This window comes from Copadichromis virginalis, linkage group LG22 (assembly GCF_057382275.1).
Source record: "Copadichromis virginalis isolate Kocher_CV1m ecotype Utaka linkage group LG22, C_Virginalis_male_GT1.1, whole genome shotgun sequence".
Classification (NCBI taxonomy): Eukaryota; Metazoa; Chordata; class Actinopteri; order Cichliformes; family Cichlidae; genus Copadichromis; species Copadichromis virginalis.
This window is the reverse complement of record NC_140638.1, coordinates 10,899,292-10,923,975: the sequence shown is the minus strand read 5'-3', so window position 1 is coordinate 10,923,975 and position 24,684 is coordinate 10,899,292. Positions and strand designations below refer to the sequence as shown.

The window sequence follows — 24,684 nt, the reverse complement described above, 5'->3', positions numbered from 1 at the left end:
TTTCTAAATAATTTGAAGTCCATCATTCTACTGCACGAAAGACTGTTCACAAGTGGAAAACATTCGGGACAGCTGCCAGTCTTCCCAGGAGTGAACGCCCTAGCAAATTCACAACAAGGTTACTCCATGCAATGTTCGGATAAACTACAAACTACAAATCTCACACTCCCCAGGGCTCAGTTAGCATGTTAAATTTGAAGCTCACGACAGTCCAATTAGAAGACGACTGAACAAGAATGGCTTGTTTGCAAAGGTTGCCAGGAGAAAACCAGCACCACATTTAATAAAAACCAAACACGGCACATACACCTCATAGCAAAAGTGTGCAAATTGGTAAAAGTGCAATGATTTGAGCTCGTGTTGCAGGCACAGCACCTGAGCATCTTGCAGTCATTAAGTTGACCGTGAACTCTGACTATCTGACAGCTAAAGCAAGGCTAAAATTGGGTCATGCAACATTGCAATGATCCCAAGCACAGCAGTAAATCCGCACCTGAATGGCTGAAAAAAATAAAAAAGTCGAGGTGCTGCAATGGCCCAGTCACAGTCCAGACCACAACCTGATTGAAATGCAGTGGCAGGACTTTAAGAGAGCTGCGGATAAATGAGTTAGCACAAACGTCAATCAAGTGAAGCAATTCTATAAAGAAGAATGGGCAAAAATTCCTTCACAACAATGTGAGAGAAAGTTCTACAGAAAACAATTCGAGTTATTGCTACTTGTTCTAGAAGGTTACGTCTACTGAATCATGGGGTTTTTCACTGGACTGCACAGAGTCCTGAAAACCTTTTTCACATGACTCTGTGTGCTTACCAATCGTAATTACTTTCAAGCATATGTAGTAACATACTAATAAAAACATGATTCAAAAGTTTTCTCTTTACAAAACGCTGTTGTTATTTTCAGGACTTTACTAAATCCTGCATGAACAATCAGATAAAATCCCACATGTACTATACTAACACAGTAACTATCAAAGCATTATCTGCTGATTTTCCCACAACGCTGTTAGAATAACTAAACCGCAGTGAAACCGTTCATGCCGAACAAGCTCCATCTCACATACTACCGTTCAATCAACAGGGAAGTGCAAAGAATGCAGAATGTTTATGTTCCAAAGCTGCGGTTTGTGCAGTGTTTTTGGTTGTTGACACCTTAATGGTCACATCTGCAAATGTTTTGCCCCAGACCTTTGTGCTATGCTGAATGCAGATTGAGCCATAAAGTCTTTATTTGCTATTTGAAAGGCCTTTTAGCCTAAAATGGATCCATTAACACACACAGACGCGAGCGAGCACTTATACAAACTCTAGGATCCTTCATTTAAGTCCATCAGTGAAATGTGCAAGCACACAAACAATAAAGACACCACAGGCAGTGGAGTGAGAGAATAGTTTAAACGCTTTAACAGTGTGCTGTAGTTCTCACTCTGCCACCCAAGTTGATGGTCTCACACCAGTGCAGGAAGCAGCAGTGGCTGTTTTTAGCTTTGCCGAACACTGAACTCTCTGGCTGCTACAGTGTTCCCTGGCTGCACTGCTCTCTGGGGCTACGTGGTGTGTGTGAGTGTGTGTTTCTAACTGCGTGAATAGTCCGGAAGCATCTATGGGAGTGGCAGCCTGCCCCACCGCCGCTGATGTCTGCTGAATGGACAAATCCACACACAACCCACTCGGCTTGGCAGCAGGTAGCTGTCACGGTCCCTTTCTCCTCTTTGCCTTCCTTTTTTTTTCTTGTTTTTTCCTCCGTATCAGCCTCTCTCTCTCTCTCTCTCTTCCTTTCAAGGCGCTTTTTAAGATTTTTCACTTGTGTACTCTTTATTTTTCATTTTTCATTTTTTTGTATTATTTTTTTGGTGCTAGCCAAGCCCACAGAAGAACTGGCAATTACCACTGTGGTAGGAAACTTGCTGCCAGCTTTCCAGTATACACACAGACACACATTTGCACACTCCTCCACATACACCATCGCTCAGAGCCTCCCCTTGTTCGTCTCCCAATGCAAACAAACCAAAAACAACTACACAGCACAGAGGCCTTCATTTTCCTCTACCTCCAGGCAGAGGGGGCTTTAAAACGTTTGAAGCTCACCCTCACAGTGATTTATCTCTCAGGGAGAAGGCTCCGGTGAGCTGCTGCAAAATTAAAATTAAAGGCCTTGGATTATCACTCGAGGATCTTCATTTGACCTTGTTTTAACCAGGTGCTAATTCCCACACACGCATGCACGTGCAGGTCCTGCTCGAGTGTCCTTCAGCAGGTTGATTCTCCGATGGAACGCTGGAGCGTGGAAGTCTCGATGGGCCGGAGAGAGTGGTTGATTTCTACAATATCAGCTGCCGGTGCTGTTCTCTCTGGTGGTTTAATTTAAAAAAAAAAAGGTGGAAACAAACCCAGATCTACCAACAGTCTAGACCACAGTGAGTAGAAAGAAAAACTGAGCAGGATGAGATGAAAGTGCTGCAAACAGAAATTGAAAAAACCAAGTAAACAAGGAGAAAATCTGATAGATTTACAGAGAGGGGAAGACCAAAGGGGGTGCAAGGGTAGCAAAAAAAAGGAGAACAACATCAAAAACCTGTCAGTAAATGAAGAAATAAGACAACATCAAAAATCCACTTCAATGAAGCATTATGCTGTAACGCATCAACTGCTTCTTAGTTTCTCTGCTCTCTTTCCCTCAGTGTTCCTCTTACCCCACACATGTCCCCCTCAGTGGTTGTACCTAATTAGCGTGGAGTGAGTCAGCCCAGTCAGCCACATCTGTGTTTGCATCTATATGAATGACAGTGTTTAACAAACCTCCGGAGTATCCAGGGAAAGTAGAGATGAAGTTACTACTCATTCCAGCCACTCTGTGAGGGTCTCACACACACACAGAAGCATTGATCATATTATCTGCCCAGTTTGGGATATCACAGTGCCAAGCAGCTGGGGCTACACTCCTCCAGACTACATTGTATTCATGCAGCTGTATATCAAGCTATAGCATTTATTGCCAAAGGGGAGCCCAAGCCAGCAGCTAAGGAGGGCTGAATCAGAAGGAACCTATTTTGACTCACTGGATGTCAACTGTGGATATAAGCCTGTTTTTGACTGTGAATTTCACATGGCATTCTCTGCACGTTACCAGTTTCAAAATCCGCTTTTCTTTGGGAAACAACAACAACCTATGACACTGCAACCTACGCGTTTAAAAAAGGAAGGCTCTGGCAAAGCAGGCCTGCTTGGTTCTTGGGTGGCTCTATGTATTCTCAAGAATTAGTCGTTCACAGCCAGATCTATGTATGTAACGCAGCGTGATTACAGCTTCGGCCTCACACGTGCAAATGTTCTCTCCCACAAAGCCAAATTTTGCAGTCTCACTACATCCTGGGTTTAGTGCCATCAGGGGCGATCTGGCTATAAGAAACTAGAAGGAACCTATTTCATCTGCAGCTTCTCAAATCTTATATTTTCTCCTACGTTACACAAGTTGGTTTCTTATTTTCACTGTTTCCTTTAAGATTCTTTAAACTCTTATTTCTATTTGCATGTGTGTGTCCAGGCGGCGTGTATCCCAGTACTGCTGAGTAACGGCTGGGAGCTGCCGTTTTCTGACGTCATACAGTGGAACCAAGCGGTCATTGAGGGAGACGAAAGATTACTACTTCAGGTAACGGACATAAGCATTTACAAGTGTCCGCACACAGGTGAACACCTTAACACATGCAAGCAGACATTGTGTTGACGGCCAGATGTTCATTCGGGATGTTTTGGGTCTTAGCATAACATCTGCATAAAATACATACTTGCGTTTTTTCATAATTTAAAGAAGAAAACAAACAATTGTGTTAGTTCATGGGTGGCTCACAAGCCTTTAAGTTATACACTGTCATCAAATAAGGCGTCTTCAGTTCTAGCAGATGAATATATGACTATAATTAAAGACATATCCAGAGATATGTATCCTTGGTTTAGGAGTCATGTTGGATTAGGCGAAGTTGAGAAATTTTACCACCTTCTTTTGGAATTATGCCACTATTTGGCAGCAACAGTAGCGAGGAAACATGTGAAGGGATTTGATATTCAACAAAGAAGCCAGCTTAAGGGATCTAGGGCGTATCGCAACCTTTCGATTTTTAAATCAGATGTTCTATTATTCGATTTTTAACAGAATAAACAGTTTTTAAGAAAAACACAAGCACTAAACCCTACTTTGTAAGGCTTACAAAGACTGATAGCCAGTATTATCTCTATCTGTGCAGAGGATTGGCTTAGTTTAAATGCAAACATGGACCTTGGAAAACATCCAGAACATCCAGGTAGGCATTACCTGTATCAAACGTGGTGGTTACAGCTTCGAGCTTCTTTGAGATTAAACACCCCAAAAGGCCTTAATCCAGCTTTATTTCAAAAGCACTCGCTCTCTCGCCGTGTCGCCTTGTTACACGGACGTACAAATAAACAGCCAGTGAGAAAAGCCAGTTCTCTCCCTGCTACAACCTTTATCTCTCTCCCTCACACACAAATTACATCATGTCTCCTCTGCATTGATCCGCTTTGATCCTGACCAATAGAGGACATGAATTGGCATTCAGCTAATGAGCAGGCACGAGCTCCCTGGAGCTCAGGGCGAGGGAGACATTTTCAAATTAGGGTAGAATTGGTTGAATGAGCTGACCTCATCAGTTGAATTTCTGCACACCTGCAAAAGTCTCACTTGGAAACGGGCGTATATTAGACACCGATGTTCACATCGTCTATGATCTGAGCGCAACTAATGCAAGGCTGAGTGCAGGCAGACAGTAGATGAAATTAGTGAAGCCATCTTTAACATGCACTGTAATTAATAAGAAGGAGAATTTTTCAAAAAAAGAGGAGATTTTTGTGGCGTCCCACCGTTTAACACGCATTTCTTCCACTTTGAGTTAAAATGAATGAATGAATTTTGGTGGTTCATTAAAACCCCCAATTTATCCTCACTAATCAGGGTCTGATTATCTGATTGACAGCCGCTAAATCAGATCTGTGTTAAATGTTTTAGAGGGCCAAATTAAACAACCCCTCTTTTTATCCTGTTCTAGACTATTTTAAAAGGTACGCCTTAAATTGACAACCATCAAAGGAAAAATCTTAATCGTATTTGTTTTTTCTCTTTCTTAAATTGCTTTTTTAAAAATTTTACCATGTTATTTTTTCTCTTTTGTCTTTAGGTGCCATCTACAGTGAGAGCAGTAGGGAACGAGAGAGTGCTGGCTCTACGACAAAGGACACAGATGTTGTGGGAAGCTTACTTTTCCTCGGTGGACAAGATAGTTCTCACCACACTGGAGGTCAGGCCAAGAATGGACAAACTCTTGATAATAAGGTCCAGCCACAGAAAATCCAACCAGATGTTGTTGGTAAAATCCAGGATCAGATATTCAAAGGCAAAGCCCAAACTCACGATTTGAAACAGAGGATGGAGTGCTGCCTGGGTATAGCATGTAGGACACTTAAAAACCACTTGCTTGTTGTAGCATTTTCAGACATTTCCAATCTAACATGCTAACAAGCTAACATAGCTCTCTTAACAGGTAATATGTGAGTTCAGGGCAAGATTTTTTCAGTTTGGCTCTAGTACTTCAGTGAGGTTTTGAATACTTACTGAACTATCTGATGAGACAGGTTACTACACATCCAGTTACTTTGGCACTTTAGTCTGAGGATTATAAAACAGAGAGGTTTGGTGAACAGATCTTATCTGCACAAACGCCTCATACCAACTGTCAAGCATGGAGGTGGAGGTCTGATGATTTGGGTTTATTTTGCACCCACAAGACATCAGGCCTATACTTACTAAATTGACCATGAACTCCTCTGTTTATTAAAAGAACTATGCAATTGGGTTGTGCAAGAGAGCCTTGATCCCAAACATAGCAGCAAATATAAAACAGAATGACTGAAAAAGTAAAGAATTAAGTTATTGCAATGATGCAAAGTCCAGAACTCAACCTAACTGAAATGCTGTGTTGGGACCTTAAGAGGGCTGTGCTGGGAAAAAAAAAGCCAACAAACCTTGATGAACTGAAGGAACTTTGTGAAGAAGAGTCAGCCAAGATTCCTCTACAATCATGTGAGAGACTAATAAAGTCTGAAAAGAATTACTAAAAGTCATTGAATCATGGGGTATACCTAGCCTTTCACTGGACTGCATAAACTCTTGTAAAAACTTTATTTTTCACATGACTGTAGCCACGGTGACATCAGTTATTGGTTAGTAAAGTCCCGTTCTGAAGCTTCAGTCTGAACATTTTTGGCCTTTGCCATTTTGATATTTTGAAACTGCACAGGAGAAGCAAGGGGTGAATTTAACAGACTTTACAGTTACAAGGATATTCACGGTAAAGCATGCCCTGCTCTGTACTCAAATGCTCTTTGACTGAAGTGGGAGTGGAATTTACAAATCCGCTTTGCTTGTATCACATTAAGCTTTGACCCCCTAGTGTCAACACAAGATCCGTGTCCCACAAATATGCGTGTGGGTAATACTGCAAACCTAGTTTTTCTCTGCTGCTATACAGATCTATTCAGAAATGTGCAGAACTCGAACGTTTCAAGTGAAAACTGCTATAAACACAGGCGGAGTTACTACTCCTGTGCCTTTTTCCTGCCTGCGTCCTGTATCATCAGTCCTCTTTCAGAAGACTGGTTTGCAGCAGAGTTGTCATATTTGAATCAAACACCCTTGTATCATTATGATTACAGGGTTGGCCCATGGTCTGTATTTCCACTCTTTCACTATCTCAGTTTTGTGTTGAATTAGGTCTGTGAAACATTTCAAAGCAGAGCACATCTGATCCGTCTTAGAGAAATCCCCCAAATGTATAGAAATTATATATCATTACTTAAATATCAGTCTCAACCTGCCAGTTTCTGCTTTACTGGTGACTATTATGACTTTTGATATGCTGCACATCAGGTGTAGAAGAAAAAACTTAAACCGGAATTACAAAGAGCTTGGAGTTTTCTTCACTTTTTTGTCTTTGAACAAGCTGCAAAGAAATGCATTGCAAAGATAGCTACTCTGGCTCAGAGAATGTCATTTGAAGGTTGGCCCAGCAGTTAGATGATGCATAAAAAGAAATGCCAAACCTCCTTATATAAGAAGTTTTTGAACACTCTGATAAAGTCAATGTGAGTAAACAACAGATTTAATGCTGCTGAAATCTGAAGAAATCACAGAACGAGTGGTAAACTTTATAATCAGATGTTTATGAACTGGAGTCTGGGAGCTCCTAGTTAATTTGGTGTGTGGAATTTGTGCAAATGATAATAAGAGGAAGGTTCTGGAGGTTAGTGATAAGCTGGTTATGTACAATGCATACAGCATGTAGAGGGGACCTCCGCACGAGAGACAGCTGTGCAGTCAGCTTGAGGTCAGTGAGGCAGAGGACTTCAGGTGCCAGTGTTGCTGCTGCATGGACACCTCCTATTGGTGTACAATGGGAAGTACACAGATCCTGTCATTACGGACTCCTAAAATATGCAGAGACAAGTGTGTCAGGACTTGAACTGCAGTGCAGTTTATATTAAGCTCTAAAATTCTCATGCACTGGCTTAGAAGGGGAAAAATGAGTGTGATGCAGGCTCATACTCGATGAGTACAACAGCCACTTTAATGCATAAAGCCAACATGTATTTCTCACATTGCAACCCACGTCGAACCTCATCCAATTTTTTTCCTTTCTTAGATCATTAAGGACCGTGTATTTTCTCACATATCGAGGAACAAGTACATGTGGAACTACCTCCCAGGAGGTCTGCTGGTCCTGCCAGAGTACTCCACTCATCTTGCACATTTCCCTTTCTACTACCTTGGATTAGGTAAATGCAGAGTTTATTTAAACAAATCAGCACAGCTTGCGAATCTTGATTGCATGCTAAGGATGTTGGAAAGGAGATGAAAAATTAAGACGCCACACTCAACATTACACAAATTGTTCTCAAATATTTGCTTAAGTTCTTGTCTGTATTGATTTTAATTTTGCATTCCTGCCAAATATTTGTTCTTTTATCCGGTTTAAATTAGAGATGGCACGATACCACTTTTTTATGTCCGATACCGATACCGATATCATAAATTTGGATATCTGCCGATACCGATATGAATCCGATATAGTGTATTTTTTAATCAACAAAACTGTTTTTTAACCCTTTACAGCCGATCGGAGCGGGCACGCTCCATTTTGCGTAACTATTTTTAAATCCCGGTAGCTCTGCAACCACGTAAGCTAGCGCAATAATTTTTTTTGCATATGAAACCAGAGGAGTTGTACTTACATCTTATGCCATCAGCTTGTCCTAGGTCACAGTTTCCTTCCACATATAGCTTTGCAAAAACTGCATAAAAATCACTTGCAGCAACAAAAACATGATATTCCAGAAACACGCTTCGCCGATCCGATCAGCTGTTTGTAACACTTCCTACGTCCATCAGCGCGAACTATCACATGACCGCATGACCTGCCCGAAACCGGAAGTGACGTCATTTTGCGGAAATGTAGTTTTTTTACGATCGGGGCCTTATGAGCCTATACTTGTGTTTTAAAAAGTTATGTTTGAGTTTATGACTTTCTGTGTCGTTTCTGGGATGCTTAGGACTCATATTGCACTGCTGGAAATAGTTTATTTTGATGCATATGCTGTTATTTTGCAAATTTGCACTATAATATTTATTTTCGTTTTTCCTGCAGTGTATAAAAATTGGTGTATTTCAAAAATAAAACTATGAAGACACTCAAAATAAATTTCCTGTGGTGGGAAACTAGTTTGTGCAACTTTTTTGTATTTACAGTTTTGAGGAATGAGCCTCTTAAATTTCTCTAACTAGAAATATATGTTAAAAAAACAAAAACGATTTTCAATTTTTTTGTAGTTTATTGCACTTTTTTGCAATTTATGTAATTACTATGCACCTAATGCAGACATATTATTAAAGTTTGGGCTATAATGGTTGTATTGATGTATAGCAACTTGAAATGCTCCCAAAAATGGCTCCACAGCATGTAAAAATATAATATAAGCTCTGGCGGACTTGGTTCTATGGTAGGTCTTAAAGGGTTAAATATCTTGCTGCATTTTGTATAAGTTCATACTCAAGTTTAAAACAACAACTACACTAAAGCTATTCTGTTATACCTATATGCAAAAAAAAATTTCATAGTTCAGCAATACTGATCAATCTAATAAACTTAAACCTACACCATCCTCCCTATTCTGGTATTTTAAAGAGTAGCGTAAATATTAAGCAACCTAACTAATAGGGTTCCAACTCCCAGCAACAACAAAAATAAATAAATAAAAAATAGGGAACCACCCCTCACGCTCCACCTCATGATGCTTAATCGACGTAATCAACCTCAATTTGATGCAATGTGAAAAAAAAATGCACAGAAATCAATTATTTTTCAAGAAATATTAAATAGATTCAACATCTTTCTTCAACAAAATTGCAGACTGCACAGATGGTACCTTCCCAAAGGAAAAAGTACTATAGCTTACTAGGGTATATTAGACTTAATAGTTACTATATACAGTAATTGACTTCTATTCATTTTACATCAAATTAAAACTTTGGGTGTCAGATAATTATTTATTAAAAGCTAGACATTTTAAATGAGAATAAGAAAGAAAAGTATGTCTTTGTGCCCCCTTTTCCCTGTTAATGCCCTATCGGCCCCCCTGGCTAAACTTTGCTAGATCCGCCCCTGCACAGTTACCAGCTGTCAGCTACATAGAAAAAGATCCTCGAGTAGAAAGTAATAATAAATAAATTCTAACAACAGCTGATCAAGCTTAAACGTGCTGCTGTTGTTCAGCCGCTGGTTTCCTCTTTCTGGTGCAAAGTGGGCCAAAAGCAAAGAAGAGAGACGGACTCGAGACAGAAAAGCCGATCAGCTGATCATTAAGCAGTTTCATGATTGAAGTAGCAGCAAGAAGAGGCAGTCGCTTGTTAAGCTTAACACAGGAATGCTTTACAAAAATTCAGAGATGGACTTACACACTTGCTTTACTTCTCTCGGGATAACTTTGTCGGAGATGAAATGCTGGGTTGTTAGCTAAGCTCCAAATGCTCTCCAGACGCATGCAGGTCCCGCATGCCACAGCCGACGTGATGCATACTGCTCCAACGTGCTAACGTTCTGAGGTGAGTTACGGCGTGTTGCAAGTTTTGTGAGGTGCTTTCGTGATATTTAATGGATCGGATTACATTTTTTATTTTTCTCCGATATCCGATCCAGTAATTTAGGTCAGTATCGGACCGATACCGATACGTAATATCGGATCGGTCCATCTCTAGTTTAAATACATTATTTTATAAATTACGGCAGCATTAAACTGCAGCATTGCTCTCTACAGCACAGTGTTTTAAATGTTCAGATTCTTCATGGTGGCTTGAAATTATTTTGATGATGTTCAGTACAAATAAATATTAGTATTATTAGGCTTAGATTAGCAGCACCTTGCGCATGTTCAGACAGATAAGACATTTCATCATGTGCACATCTTTGTTTCATGACTTTGCTCAGGAGTCACTCCAGGACAGGAGTTCACTGCTGTCATCCATGCTGTCTCTCCATTGGTCTCCCAGTCTCAACCAATCATGAAGCTACTTCAGGTGGTCTCTAAGTCAAAGTACTGCTCACAGGTACATACTGAGATATTCTCTATGTAACTTTGTCATAATAATAAGCAAAAGTTGGATTGTGTGTACAGTTGCTTCAGAAAGTAGTCACTTTTTCACATATTATAATCGTAAGTTTAACTTGAAATGCATAATTGTGAATGTTTCTATAAAGCTACACTCAGTAACCCCTGAAGGCAAAGCAAACACATTTTAAGAAATGTTGAGAACGTACTACAGTGCCTTTCAGGTATTTATTTTCTTAACTGTTTATCACGGGGCCTATCATACCTTTATTGCAAATCTCTCATTTGAAAAGCATCCATGTCTACTCCTGCTGCAGTGCTCTCCACTGTTTTTCAAATTCCTCTTCAATAACTTCTGTCGTAAAGTGAATGGATTGTGCATAATTTAGTTTGTGCATATATAAGATTCAGTGATGTCAGAGCAAAATTATAGTGAAGTATAGATCTCACCAGGTTATAAAATTGAGCAGCTGGGGAAAAAAAGATGAGTCTCCACACTTCATAGAGTTGTGCATCTGGACAGACTGTGCAACCAAGCAAGAAATGCCATGGTCGCGAAAGTGACCTGGAACCCAACAGTCACTCTAACAAGTCAGTAGATGTTCTCTGCAGGAATTAGATGATCTGCCAATAAAAGGGCAGCCATCCCCAGGAGCACATCATCAATCAGGTCTTTAAGCTAAAAGTTGCAAGAGAAGCTGCTCTGAGTAAAACAGAGATGTCCTTGAAGAAAACCAGCTGAAGAGCACATGCAACTTGAGACCAAAGGGGTGAACTACAAAGTAAGATTAGTGGTTTAGCAAGCTACGTCAAGCTTAAAATCGGCGTTTTATATTTCTCAAAAGAGTTTCTCTTTTTACTTGGATAAATCACTGATGCTGAACACAATGCAGTCATGAGCAGGTTATGTTCAAAGCACCATATTTTAAGTGTAATGCAGATTCTCTGCTGCGGGAATACTTTTTTTTTTTGACATAAACATTGTTAAACCATATCTTACCTTAAAAACAAGCATCGGGAGTGCACTCAGCCATTAAAATAATTAACTTGAATTAAAATGCTTATTTTTTAGCTCTGTGTGCGCTAACGTACCAGAATAACAGTTTTTTGCAGCCTTAATCTCTTGCTGTTTTTGCAACAGTATTGCATTTTACTGTTACAATTTTTATGTAGATATTTAGTCGTGTACGTGGCACTAATAGGGATCATTTTGTGTTGAAGAAGAGTTATATGACCTTTTTATATGAACATTGCACAGAGCCTGAACTAGAAAGCCCGACTTAATAAGAGAAAGTTGTTAACCACTGTTGTGATACTGGTTATCTCCAAATGAGTTTTAGGTTTTGTCAAATCAGCTGGGAAAGCCTGGCTGTGTTGACTTTCATTTGTATTAAACCCCTCAGGAATCCTGCTCAGCATTACAATAAACCAAAGCATACATACTTGGTTTTAGAACAAGTTTCTAGTAGTTCTTGAGTTAAAGGCCAAACTTAAACCCCATAGAGCACCAAAAATTAAACTTCACCGATATGAAGTGAATAAGAGTACAAAAATTAAAGTGGTCTGGATACTTGAGTACCTAAGGCAACTGTAGACTATGAAAATTTATCATTGAGCAAACTATCATATGGGATATGGGATATGGGATATCATATGGGTGAGGGATCATACCTCTGAAATCCCTGACTGATTTATGACAGCTACTTTTCTAATCAATCTAATGCATCTATATGTCGACATTTTACATGAGCTCCACTTCTCTTCTGTTTTAGATCATTATTCTGTGGAACAGCGAGAAACCGCCACCCAGTCGGAGCAAATGGCCTCCTATGCCTGTCCCCCTCACTGTGACAGATGGCAGGAGGAAGGTGAGGGCCAGTGCCACTCACAACTCAAGCTGTAGCCTGCTGTGACGTCTGAGTGACAGAATGACAAACTGTCGCTTGCTCAGTCTGTTTATGCGTCTCTCACTCGCTGTCTATATCTGCTAATCTATTTTTCGCCTTGATGTCTCTTTTTTTGGTCTTTCTTACCATCCGTGTTTATCTGACGTGTCCACCGATCCGTGCAGCATTTACTTTCTCAACCCTTCTTCCATGTGTGTCTTTTCAGACGTTTTTCTTCCTCCCAAGGCAAAACCTATAGTGATTCACCCATCTCAGTCACTCAACATGATTTACTGTATTTCATAATCTCTCAGAGCACAAGCCAGCCATCCCACGGGCTACAGCAACAGAGCTAAAACTAGTGACTTTGTTTTTCTCGCAGACCACCAGTCGGTTTCTACCTCATGTTGCCATAGAGACGGAAGCAGTGCTGAGTCTGGATGAGGATACGGTCCTACTGACAAGTGAGGTGTGTGGACATGTACAACACACAATACATACAGCAGAAGCGCCCACATACTGTACATGAATAAATTAATATTTCTAAACAAAAGAAACCCTGAATCTTCCTTTTCTGTACTTGCAGGTGAACTTTGCCTTCTTGGTGTGGCGGAGCTTCCCTGAGCGGATTGTAGGCTATCCTCCCAGAAGCCACTTCTGGGATCCCCTGAAGCGGGCCTGGGGCTACACCTCCAAATGGACCAACGACTACTCTATTGTCCTAACTGGAGCCGCCTTCTACCACAGGTGCATGAACGCAGGAGGGAAAAAATAATGAATAATAATTTGTTTCATATTTTTTATAACTGAAAACTTTCTTTGTGGTTACTAGTCTTTTAATTAAAGGTTCAAAGGAAGAAAAAAGACACTTTAGTTGAATCACCCAGCAAAATCTTGGTTTGTCTCACATATCCGGTGGTAAAAAAATTATTTGAATTTGCTATTACATAACAGCAGGAAAACATTTTATTGGAGTTGTAAGTTCTACATTAATTGGTCTGATCTTCAGTCGCCTTTATAGACATGTCACTTTCATGTATACAGATGTGAGTAATCTTTCCAATCCATGCTGGAAAAAGTATGTGAAACTTTGTGCCGACAGTCAAAGGAGCTTGCAAAGAAAAGCATCTGGACTTCTTTAAGTTACTTGAAGACGTTTCACCTCTCATCCGAGAAGCTTCTTCAGTTCTGAAGGGTGTTCCTCCCAAAATGTACGGCAATATGTCTATGAAGGTTCTCAGTCATCCAGGTCATCGTAGTCAAAGGAGCTTGCAAAGAAAAGCGTCTGGACTTCTTTAAGTTACTTGAAGACGTTTCACCTCTCATCCGAGAAGCTTCTTCAGTTCGGATGAGAGGTGAAACGTCTTCAAGTAACTTAAAGAAGTCCAGACGCTTTTCTTTGCAAGCTCCTTTGACTACGATGACCTGGATGACTGAGAACCTTCACAGACATATTTGTGCCGACAGTTTCTCCTACTTGGAGTCAAGTGCTTCAATTAAGGAGATGAGATTGGGTTGTGGGTTGGCGTGTCCTCTATAAATAAGGCATATCAATGTTGCAAGGGAGGTTTGCCTACAAAGGTTCCTAACTGAGTTAAATGACTTAGAAACAATTAGGTGGCAGCCATAGTTAGAGCTAATCAAATTACCTAAATGATAAGAGAAGGCGCTTCAGTGCTTCTTTTCCTATTCCCTTTAGTATTAGCTCTACTGCAGCATCTTTTATAACAACCCATAATGCTGTTCATCGATTCTCTTAGCACTGCAGTTGTCTTTGAAAAGATCACACCAGGATGCAATCCTGAGAGGTCGGAGAAAAACTCAAGGGTAACAGCAAAACCATCATAGAAATCTTTGCAACATAACGAAATCTTTGTTCATATTTCCACTATATGAAAATAGATATTCAATAGAATGGCCTTAATTTAAGGATACGATGCTTTTCGAGAACAAAATAATACAGCAGATCCCAAGTTTACCAAACCTGAAGGTTGTGTGAGTAGATGAGACAAAACTTAAAGCATTTTGACAACAACATATGTTTAAAGGAAGGAAAACAACAAAATCTCATGGGAGCATGGTTTGGGGCTGTTTTGCTCCCTCTGGGATTGAGTGCCGTGCAATTGCTGAATTCAAACAATGAATTTAAGAATTATCAATTTATTTTTTTTTGTAAATGAGACTATCAGGGCAGGAGTCCATGACCTTAAAATGCAAGCTCATAGTATAGTCAGCAAAAGAATGGTTGAAAAGGTAGAAGATCGTTGTTATGGAATTGCTGAGTTCTCAACTGAGAGGTTATGGCAAGACCTGAAGAGGGCTGTTCAGTCCATACATCCCAGAAATGTTAACAAACTGAGTCAGCTTTGTAGGAGGCAATGGTTAAAAATGAAGTTCTTACTGTTGTGTAAGCTCCATAAGCAGCTACAGGAAAACAGGAGCTCCTACAAATGGCTAAATTTAAAAGTTTGTTCATTTTTCCAGGGTGTACTGAGACTTTTTAATGTGTTTGATATATTCGTCTATAATAACTGCAACATTTGACAAACTAATACAGAACAGACATTAAATTCTCAAAACAGACTGCTTCAAAGATTAAAAACTGAGAGCAAGGGAGAACTTGAACTCTAGCAGCTCCGAACATAATGGCACAAATATCAACATGATGAGCAATAAGGGACAATCAAACAGAAAGAAAAGGCATCAAGAATAATTATGTATTTGTGTGAGCGGGAGGGGGAAAAAAAGAAGGCAAGAGTGAATTACTCAGGGATTACTTCAAGCAGTTTGATTAATTCGAAAAGCACGAAGTCGATTATGTGCTATGGGAGAGGGATGGGAGTTCTTATACAATGAGAATGTAATTACACCACAGACAGGGTACTTTAAAAGGTGTTGAAACCTTGTGACATTTTGAGACAATGTGGTCATTATTGTCAGCAGACTTAATAAAAACACGTTTTTGTCGTGCTAATTTGAATCTCTAAAGCCTATAGACACACCAGCGCCAACTTTAATAACCCGTTTTACTGCTTAAACAGAAAAATACCAATGAATAGTGAGCCTATAAAACACGACTCGCTCAGTGGGGGAATGGATAATTTAGTCTTCATCTAATTTTTACTGCATATCATATTAGTAAACTGATCTGACGGCGCGCCGAGACTCCACGGCAGCAACTTACATAGAGATAAATGTGGCCAATTTTGGTTGTGAAGCACAATTAAACCTTCTTTAAAAAAATAGAGTGACAGTTGCTTAGTCTGAAAATATAATGATAAGTAAATTGAAAGCGCTATACACCTAAAACTGATATTGAAGAACATATGCATTGCATCAGTGGAGTTTAGTCGGCTGGGCACCTTAAAGCTTAAATCTCACTCGGCGGAGAAATCAACTTGTCCTAGATACATATTATCAGCATACATCACACCATCTACTCTGTAGAGGTCACCGAGCCTGCTAACAGATGGTTGCTTGACCTCCAGTTAATCATGTTATGTTACATTTTTATTTTAGGTTAGATGAGGCCCTTGTCTAAAGAAATTTACAGTATGATGAGTGTAGGTATGAGAGGCTAAAACTATCATTAGAGCTACTGAAAGCGAGACAGGTAGAGCACATTGGCGGAAGAAGTGGCAGCATATCTTTGTCAGATGGGGTTTTTTAAACATATCTCTTTTATATAAAGCACCATTGCCTGCTGGCTTTAAGAATACAATGAATATTGTATGTTTATGTGACACTCTCAACTTCCCCACAGGTACTACCACTACCTGTTCACTCACTACCTGCCTCAGTCTCTGCGGACTCTGGTGGATCGCACCTCCAACTGTGAGGACATCCTTATGAACTTCCTGGTCTCTGCTGTGACTCACCAGCCGCCGATCAAAGTGGCTCAAAGGAAGCAGTACAAGGAGCTCCCCAGTCCACAGGTAGGTACCGAATTGTCTTCAAAGTAATACTCTCTGGAGTCTCTTGACTTGGTTGTTAGAACAAGATTGGATGCTAAATAGCATGTGCCTGTTCTACTCCCAGGGTACGAAGAGCGTCCCTTGGGCCAACCCTGAACACTTCAACCAGAGGCAAGAGTGCGTCAACTCCTTTGCCAACTGGTTTGGCTACATGCCCCTGGTGCATTCTCAGTTTCGCCTGGACCCCGTTCTCTTCAAAGATCAAGTGTCCGTCCTACGCAAGAAGTACAAAGACCTGGAGAGGGCCTAACATTTCTGGACAAAAAGACTAGAGAGCGTTGAAGTCATGTTTCGAGCCATTTTGGACAGACAAATATGGCTACTAAGTAACAGAAAGTTCAAGACATGTCTTTCATGCATGGGAAGTGGACAAAAAGGCACCGAGGTCCATTGGTGACATGGACAATCATCAAGAAAGACCCAAGGAGATCTGAACTATATAAAGAGCTTAAGAGAAAGGAGTCTATAAAAAGTACTTCAAATGCTTCTCCAACCTCCATGAATCTTGAGAAATTTGGGGCCTTAAAATAGTCCTTGTGATTGGCCCTGTCGCTGAGAAAGGACGATTAAAATAGTCAAAAAAGGAACATTTGTGAACACTTCAAATGTCAGTGCTACTGCAGTGGCAACAAGGAGAGAATGACTATCTCATGCCAGGAGCACCCAAGGGACTGGTATCGGTGCCATGCACTCCAGCTGGCAACATCTGTCTCCATGTTACTGTTGCCAAGGAAACAGATCATTTCACATTAAAATGCTAACTGTAAGACCAATAAAGTGATTTATAAATGCAAACTCTGGACTCGTGCTGCAGAATGTTCACATATTTTGTCCCATAATTGCCAAACACATAGTGTGTGGCCACGTTTCCAGCAGAGGCAAAGTTCATCTTGTAATTTAAGGTACAAGCAACAAAGATAGGAAATCAGGGAGGCTGCTGTGGCATGTCTGTCTTTCATCCAGTTATGCTACAAACGTATAAAAAGAATCATGTAGTTCTGGTTACACTGCTGAAGATCACACTGTCAAGCAGTTTCTTGAAAAACACACAAAAAATAGAAATCAACTAATCATTATGAATACTACCTTTAAATGAATAAGCGAAATCTGTAGGAAAACAGCCAAAATCTTTGTTCCAGTGGATTTATCATTTGCAGTCCAAGTTGGCATTTATTTTGAATATATGCAGATAAATGTTTGTCATGCAGAGCAAAAGACAGACTAATTGCTGGATGGTGATGCCAAACCTAGTAAAACTCGGTGAACTTAGGCAAGTAAATGTGTTTGAGGCAACCTGAAAATCAGAGTTGGGAAAAAAGGTGAGTTAAGTAACTCTGAACGTGGGATGGTTGTTGGCGCCAGACGGGTTGGTCTGAGAACTCCAGAAACTGAAGGTTTACTGGGATTTTCCCATACAACCATCTTTAGAAGAACGGAGAGCGCCAGGTCAGTGCGTGAAAATACCCTGTTGATGTCAGAGGAGAATGAGCTGCTAGAAAGCCAACTCAGCCGTTCTCTACAACCAAGATATCGAGAAGAGCTTCTCTGAATGCACAACACATCAAACCTTGAATCAGATTGGCTACAGCAGCCGAAGACAACACGTGGCGCTACTCTTGTCAACTAAGAACTAAGTTTATGAGGGTCTCGAAAAGCGATATATAAATGCAATCCATTATTATTATTATTATTATTATTATTATAGTTCACATGAGCTTACCAGACTGAAAAAAAGCATGATCCATCCTGCCTTGTATCAACAGTTCAGGCCGATGCTGCTGGTAAAACTCCAACTGAGCATCAATTAAACATGGCAGTCCATCTGGATATTACTGCTGTCCATGTCCATCCACAAAGCTCAAATAATCTCAAAAAGGCTTATTTTACATGACAGTGACCTCACTGTACTCAAATAGCCTCTACAGTCACCAGAGCATCTTTGTGATGAGGTGGAACGGGGGATTCAGATCATGAATGGGCCAAAATCTGAGGAATGTTTCCAGCCCATTATTAAATCTATGCCATGAAGAATAAGGGCAGTTTTGAAGGCCAAATGGGGTCGAGCAAAATTTGCTGTGTGATGGATACACTGAAAATGTGTATTGTGGCAGGTACAATTCCACTACAAAGGTAAAGTAAAATTAAATATAGAAAACCCATTTGGGACAGGATGAGTTTCCTTTAAAAATAAATTACTAAAGAGTATTATACTAAGCACAATCACAGGAATCGAAAGTGTGGTTCGATAGCATCCGACATGACTGAGAAAGAGAATGACTGGCTCTTTGTTGTAATGTAGGCAAACTACACAAAAGAGCTGCTGCTGTGTAAAGAAAGATGAATACAGAAGGTTAAGGTCAGAGTGTGCATCATTACAAGTAGGTGGATGTACTTTGATGTACTTATACATCATCTCAATTGTGAGGGAGATCATGCATTCCTACATCCACCCTCAGGGTTGAGACTGACACTATGGAGCTAATACTTCAGTCTGAGTGGGCCCGTCCTGGATTTAGAAGCAGGACTTTAAAATATATATTCAGACCGTTTGTTTCAAAAAAAGAAGTTTATTAAAAAACAAATACCCAGTACACCAACCATTTGTAGTACAGTTTACAAAAATAAATTCACAGGTAAGCAAGTCTCAACACCCTCAGGGCAAACAGGTGTGATGTGTAGCACTCAGGAAGCTAATCTCATTAAGCACATGCACACACTTATGTACAAAGCACCTGAGATACATAGCTGCCAAAGGGCCGATTGGAATTCTGAACCCACAGTGTTTTACAACTGACAGAGCACAAATATGGGCAATTGTTCCTATTGTAAACAAACATATCAGATCAGCTTCTGTGCTTTGTGGAAGAATTACCTGCAATGAATTCAAGTCTGTCTGGTGTCAAGTCAGCACCTGGAGGCAGAACACCATGAATAGGCAGTTTAGGCTTCTTTCTCTTCTGTGCTTTTTGTTACCTGAGGCCATCCAGGTTCCAACTTATTATTTCATCAGTTTGAACAAAAGTCTATAACTTATTTAAGTAGTTACAAAACAGTTGCAGAGCACTTTCCAAATGAAAATTGGGTTATCAGCTGCCTCATACAAAAGAAGAGGATGACTGTTAGAATGTGTGTCAGCTTATCCTGTTTTTGGCTTTGACTCGATACCTTATTCCTGCCTTGTTTATGATTTCCCTCTTATCGGCTCCAATACAACAAACAACACGGGCTCTTAGATGAAAAGGTGCAAGTAAATTATGAGTTTCAGTGATGAAGTGCCAGCTCAGAGTAGGCGGAAGGTCCCATAAATCCTACAGAAGTTCCCTTATTTCACCTGGTCTTTGCCGTCTTAAAGTTCCTTCACCCGCAGAGGAGTGCAAAGCTAAGAAACAAGTGCGCAAGTCTCATTCAGAGCCATCATTTTCTAAGTGTCAGCATAGCATTGATGTCCCACAGAAGGTTCCTCATCTGGTCCATCAGAACCTTCATCTCCTGGTTCTTCTGGCGCAATTTCTGTATAACAACAAGACATTTGGCCATTAGTTAAACTCTGCAGAACACGTGGACTTTAACCATTGCCTGTTACATCCTTATACATATAAGCAATCCGGGAAGGAAATAGCTAATCACATATTAACAAGTGATGCTGACACTGCCTCACACCTGGAGGAAAAATACTTTTCTACTGGTGCTGATGCTAAAGCCAACAGTCCTCTCAGCCTCAGGCAGAATTTTCCAGTGTTTTGCCACTGGCTCCCTGAAGGTATTTTTGTAACCCAACTGAAATATTAGCTCTAACAAAAACCAACACCCTAATTCAGAATGAGTAAATAATGCAGAGTTTTTCAGTTAAAATCCAGATGCTACTTTAGCCTGTGTCAGTACTGCCACCTAGAGGAATTTGAAAGGGACTTTATTCTGCTCATTTCAGCATAGCTAAGTAACACTGTCCCCAATTATTAAAATATATAATAAACTGTGGAACACCAAACAATATATGAGAAATTAATTGATTCATATGTTGAATCCATTTCAAGAAAAGCTGCAGCAATAAGTCAATGAACTGGCATAACGTTTGTTGCCAACCCTTTTTCTTTCTTAGTAGCTAATGATGTTTTCTGCACGTTTAGGATTTCCTGTTTTGTGTCATAAAGTGACGGTAATAGATATCCTGGCTGTTGGTCAGAGAAAACAAGGCACTAAAAGATGTCCCTTTTAGCAGTGGGAAGTTATCAATTTCAAGACCAATTATTATTAATTATTACAGAATTATTTGCAAATCTCACGAACCCATAACAATTCACAATAGTGCAGAAAAAACGTATCAAATGTTTAAACTGGGATAATGCACCATTTAAAAACAAAAGGTAACACTGACTTTGCTGGCACCAACACGTACGTTTTCAACAAGTCTCTAAATCCTGGACTTGAAATTCTGTGTGTACTGCTTTTTTATTTATTTTATTTTAACTTAACCCCCCCAAAAAAAGGCCCCGTCACTGCTGATGGTTTCCCGAGGCGACAAGAACATTACAGAAACCCACCTCTAGGACCTCGTTTCTTTCCTGGATGACAGCAGGACTGCAGGGCTCCACTCTGACAGAAACCAGCTCCTCTCCAGCGTACGGCACAAGCTGAACACACAGCCGAGGTAAATCACGATTAAAATTGCATTTTTTTTTCTCATTATCAAATCAGACATAAAGAAAGAACATAGTTCTACAGTAGTTATATAGTAGTAATTGAAAAAATGTTTGTTTGTTTTTCTTTTTTTGGGGGGGGTCAGCAAAGGTCTTCTCTAACCTCAGCTGGTCCCTCCTTCAGGTCAGAGGTCATTTCCACACAGCGTTCATACAGCAGTCGGAGTTTTTTGAAGAGCAGAGTGAGCTGCCGAAGGTGTTCCTGGAGCTTCCCAAAGCGGTCCTGATACGTTGCCTGGCTCTGAGTCACCCCATTAGGAAGCTGAATCAAAAACACACAATAGATAACATGAAATCATTTGGAATAATTACACTTCTATTTCTAAATACAGCAGTGTAATGCAAATAAAAATGCTGACAGTGTCAGGCAATGTAAATGACTGCATGTACATTGGACATGTAGACAATCATTTTTCAAAACCAAGTAATAGCAATGGCAACACAAAACCATAGTGTTCCTCTTCTCTGAGCTGCACAGGTTTAAAAAAAAAAAAAAAAAGGGGGGGGGGGGTCACCTTAATAGGCAAGAACAAGCTTTAGAAGTCAGCACTACACTGAAAAACACAGAGGCGCATTTGGTAACACGGATCAAATGGAGATGGGAGGATGGGTACGAGGGATGCTGACAGGCAAGCCGAGCAGATATGCCAGAAAAGAAGACGGGCCAAATTGAGACTGACAGGGAACAGTGGAACCACTTTAGCCACATAAATACCGCCCACTCAGTTAACAGCCACACATACACCAGAGCTGCTGGTGCAATTTGCTGCACTTAAGCTAAAGAAATAATGCTAATATAACAATAACTGCAATTTTTGGTAGCAGTAAAATATGAGTAACCGTCCGTGCTGCCCATCTAAAACTGCAGACTGGTGACTCAGCAGGTAATTATTGAACTAATCAGTCAGTAAACCTGCAGTCATTTGAATTTTCTGTTAAAATGCCAAATGTACAAAGGTTCCAAGGAAGGGCTCACCAGTACTGTAAGGACCCAGATGTGAGAGGCGCTGTTGTCTGAGAAGTGTGGATTTTAATTGGCTGATGCCCGGATTACACACTTACGGACGAGGGCACGGACAGTTCTGGAGATTATGGCCAAAAGCTTGATCTAATAATAGTTTTACATAGTGTACATTAAGTCCACCAGGGGGAGGTCAAATTGGTGCTCTGATAGTGTCATTGAGGTCACCAAATTGGCATTCACAGAGCCTTGTGTTCACACTCCAATGACCCACTTTTTATTTTAATTGTTGCCAATAGCTAGTTAGTTGGAGCAGTTGTTGTTTTTCTTTTTTTCTTTTTTTAATCTAAGACATTGTTTTTTCTCTTCTATTAGACAATAAATAAACTTAAATAAACGTAATCCTTAATTTAAAAAACAAAACGAATGTTATTTATAAATGGTATGAGGAACCTGAAGCTGCACTTGATTGAGTTTTCAAAAGTCGTTCAGATTAAATAAATATTAAAAACGATCGTTACAGTTGTAGTTTTGGACTTTAAGTCAATATGAGAACTTAACAGGCAGGAGTGCAGAGGTGAGAGCTGGGACAAAGGCTGGTAAAAGGAGACAGCTGGCTGGTATGATAGAGAGAATGAGACCAGGTGGGAAGAAAGCCATGCCTGAGAAATTATAGATATACTCAAATGTGGAAGCGAAGAGTGTGTCATACAGGATTGAAGCTGGAAATCAAATAGGTGATGTTGAATTTGTTCACTACACGTTGGATGTCAGTTAGAAGAAAAAAACCAGAGTAATTTGGATAAGACCGTAAGCACAGTCAGAGTGTAAGAGACTGGCGATAGGAGCAGGCAATAGACATATGGGTGATGGAAATAGATTTGATAAGGACGTATCATATTTCAAGAAGACAGAAGAACACAGGGTGACATATAAGAAATGAGGAAGATGCATACAGGCGGACTACATTTAACCAGAAGGTGCAACCTGAAAGAGACACGAGACTGCAAGGTTAAGATTAAGAGTTTCATTAGGAATGTAATCAGACGGATGGCTCAGATTGAGTCCTAGAGAGGGAAGACTAAGATGGCTGGAAAATGTGCAGATAGGAATAATGGATATACTCGACAAAGATTGCTGAAAATGGAGCTGCTAGGCCAGAGGAAATGAGGAAAAAAGGAGAAGATTCATGAATGTAGTGAAGGGGACATGAAGATGGTTAGTGTGACAGAAGAGGATGTCAGAGAGAGAGATGGAGGCTGTAGTGACCCCTCAGAAGAGCAGCTGAACTGAGAAGATGAATGAGAAACTAACAGTAAGAAATATTAGTCTGCTAATGATACACCCATAAACAAAGCTGAATATGTGAGTGGGCAAGAATATAGGTAAGTGTGTTATACTCATATTACATATAGGTATGCGACAATATCGTTATTTTGATATCAAGTCCCAGACACTAACAACAAGAAAACAGTTCCTGCTGCTAAGCATGAGCCTCGTGTCCCTTACCTGTGTGGCTCGTGTAATCTGGAAGATCTCCATAGTGCGTGTGACAATATCTTGTACAGTCTCCTGTCCGATCCTGCAGAGGAACACCGGGGAGATCTCCCTAAGGGCTCCCTGAGGAGGCATGGGCTGCTGACCTGCACTTGGGGCAGCACCGGGGGGCAGATGAGGAGGCTGCTGCTGCTGCTGTGAGGGCATACCTGCCATCCCTGGCTTCTGAGGTAAAGAAGCTGCCATATCCACACAAATCTGCGGGGTACGATGGTACAAGACAAAGGTGATGTTCTATTAGCGTAAATATACGTTTTATCAACACAGCAAGGATGTATGCTCAAATTTAAGCTTATTAGAGAAACTACAGACGTTTCGAGATCATATTTAAGAAAGCAGGAAACTCCTTAAAAATGTACTCTCAATGGAGACGAGGGAGGGAAACTTAACTTACTGGCTAAACATGCTAGCTCAAGCAAATTAAGCTAACTAGTTAGCAACGGGCTGTGCAAAAAGCTACTTACCCAAGTTCAAACCGTCTTTTGGCTGAATGTTGTACAGATGTTTCCCAGATGATGCAGCCTTTGCGAAAAAGGGCCTAGTTATTTATTATTTTAAATAAAGCATGATCACTGGCACCCTTCCATTGATTTCTTTCAGAAAGCACAGCACGTTAATGCGTCACTTCCGGGCATAAAAATGGGATTAATTCTCCCACCGCTAGATGGCGACAGTAGACGCGGATATACCTGAAGGTACTGTAAACATCAGCTGTAAAAGAACAAAACAATTTTAGCTATATACTATATATACTATAGTGTAAAAATATACATTTGTTTTTCATTCGCACTATTAAATATAAAACTGTAAAAAACATAGAGAGAAAAACACATTAAAAGTCATCACTTTTCATCAAATGCCACTAATTTCATCATAGAAAATGTTAGTGATGGATTGACATTACTCAAGCATGATATTAAAATTAATTCAATTTA

General features: G+C 40.2%; 2 protein-coding genes across 4 annotated transcripts in view; one reads left to right on the top strand and one right to left on the bottom strand.

Annotated features, from left to right (window-relative positions):
• Positions 1-17,328, top strand: part of ext1c (exostoses (multiple) 1c) — a 104,409-nt gene extending 87,081 nt beyond the window's left edge. For all 3 annotated transcript variants that reach the window (XM_085446017.1, XM_085446018.1, XM_085446019.1), the window contains exons 4-12: positions 3,548-3,655; positions 5,196-5,315; positions 7,716-7,848; positions 10,554-10,672; positions 12,447-12,542; positions 12,943-13,029; positions 13,147-13,307; positions 16,324-16,495; positions 16,599-17,328. In XM_085446017.1, coding sequence (XP_085302143.1) covers positions 3,548-3,655; positions 5,196-5,315; positions 7,716-7,848; positions 10,554-10,672; positions 12,447-12,542; positions 12,943-13,029; positions 13,147-13,307; positions 16,324-16,495; positions 16,599-16,784 — 1,182 coding nt within the window. In that variant the 3' untranslated portion in view covers positions 16,785-17,328. The remainder of the gene's footprint in view (positions 1-3,547; positions 3,656-5,195; positions 5,316-7,715; positions 7,849-10,553; positions 10,673-12,446; positions 12,543-12,942; positions 13,030-13,146; positions 13,308-16,323; positions 16,496-16,598) is intronic.
• Positions 17,329-19,081: 1,753 nt separating this feature from the next.
• LOC146682764 (mediator of RNA polymerase II transcription subunit 30) lies at positions 19,082-24,413 on the bottom strand. Its single transcript, XM_085446284.1, has 5 exons — positions 24,214-24,413; positions 23,702-23,947; positions 21,335-21,493; positions 21,076-21,165; positions 19,082-20,044 (listed from the first exon to the last, which is right to left on the bottom strand). The coding sequence occupies exons 2-5, from the start codon at positions 23,933-23,935 to the stop codon at positions 19,949-19,951; spliced, it is 579 nt and encodes a 192-aa protein (XP_085302410.1). The 5' UTR covers positions 23,936-23,947; positions 24,214-24,413; the 3' UTR covers positions 19,082-19,948.
• Between the last annotated feature and the right edge of the window lie 271 nt (positions 24,414-24,684).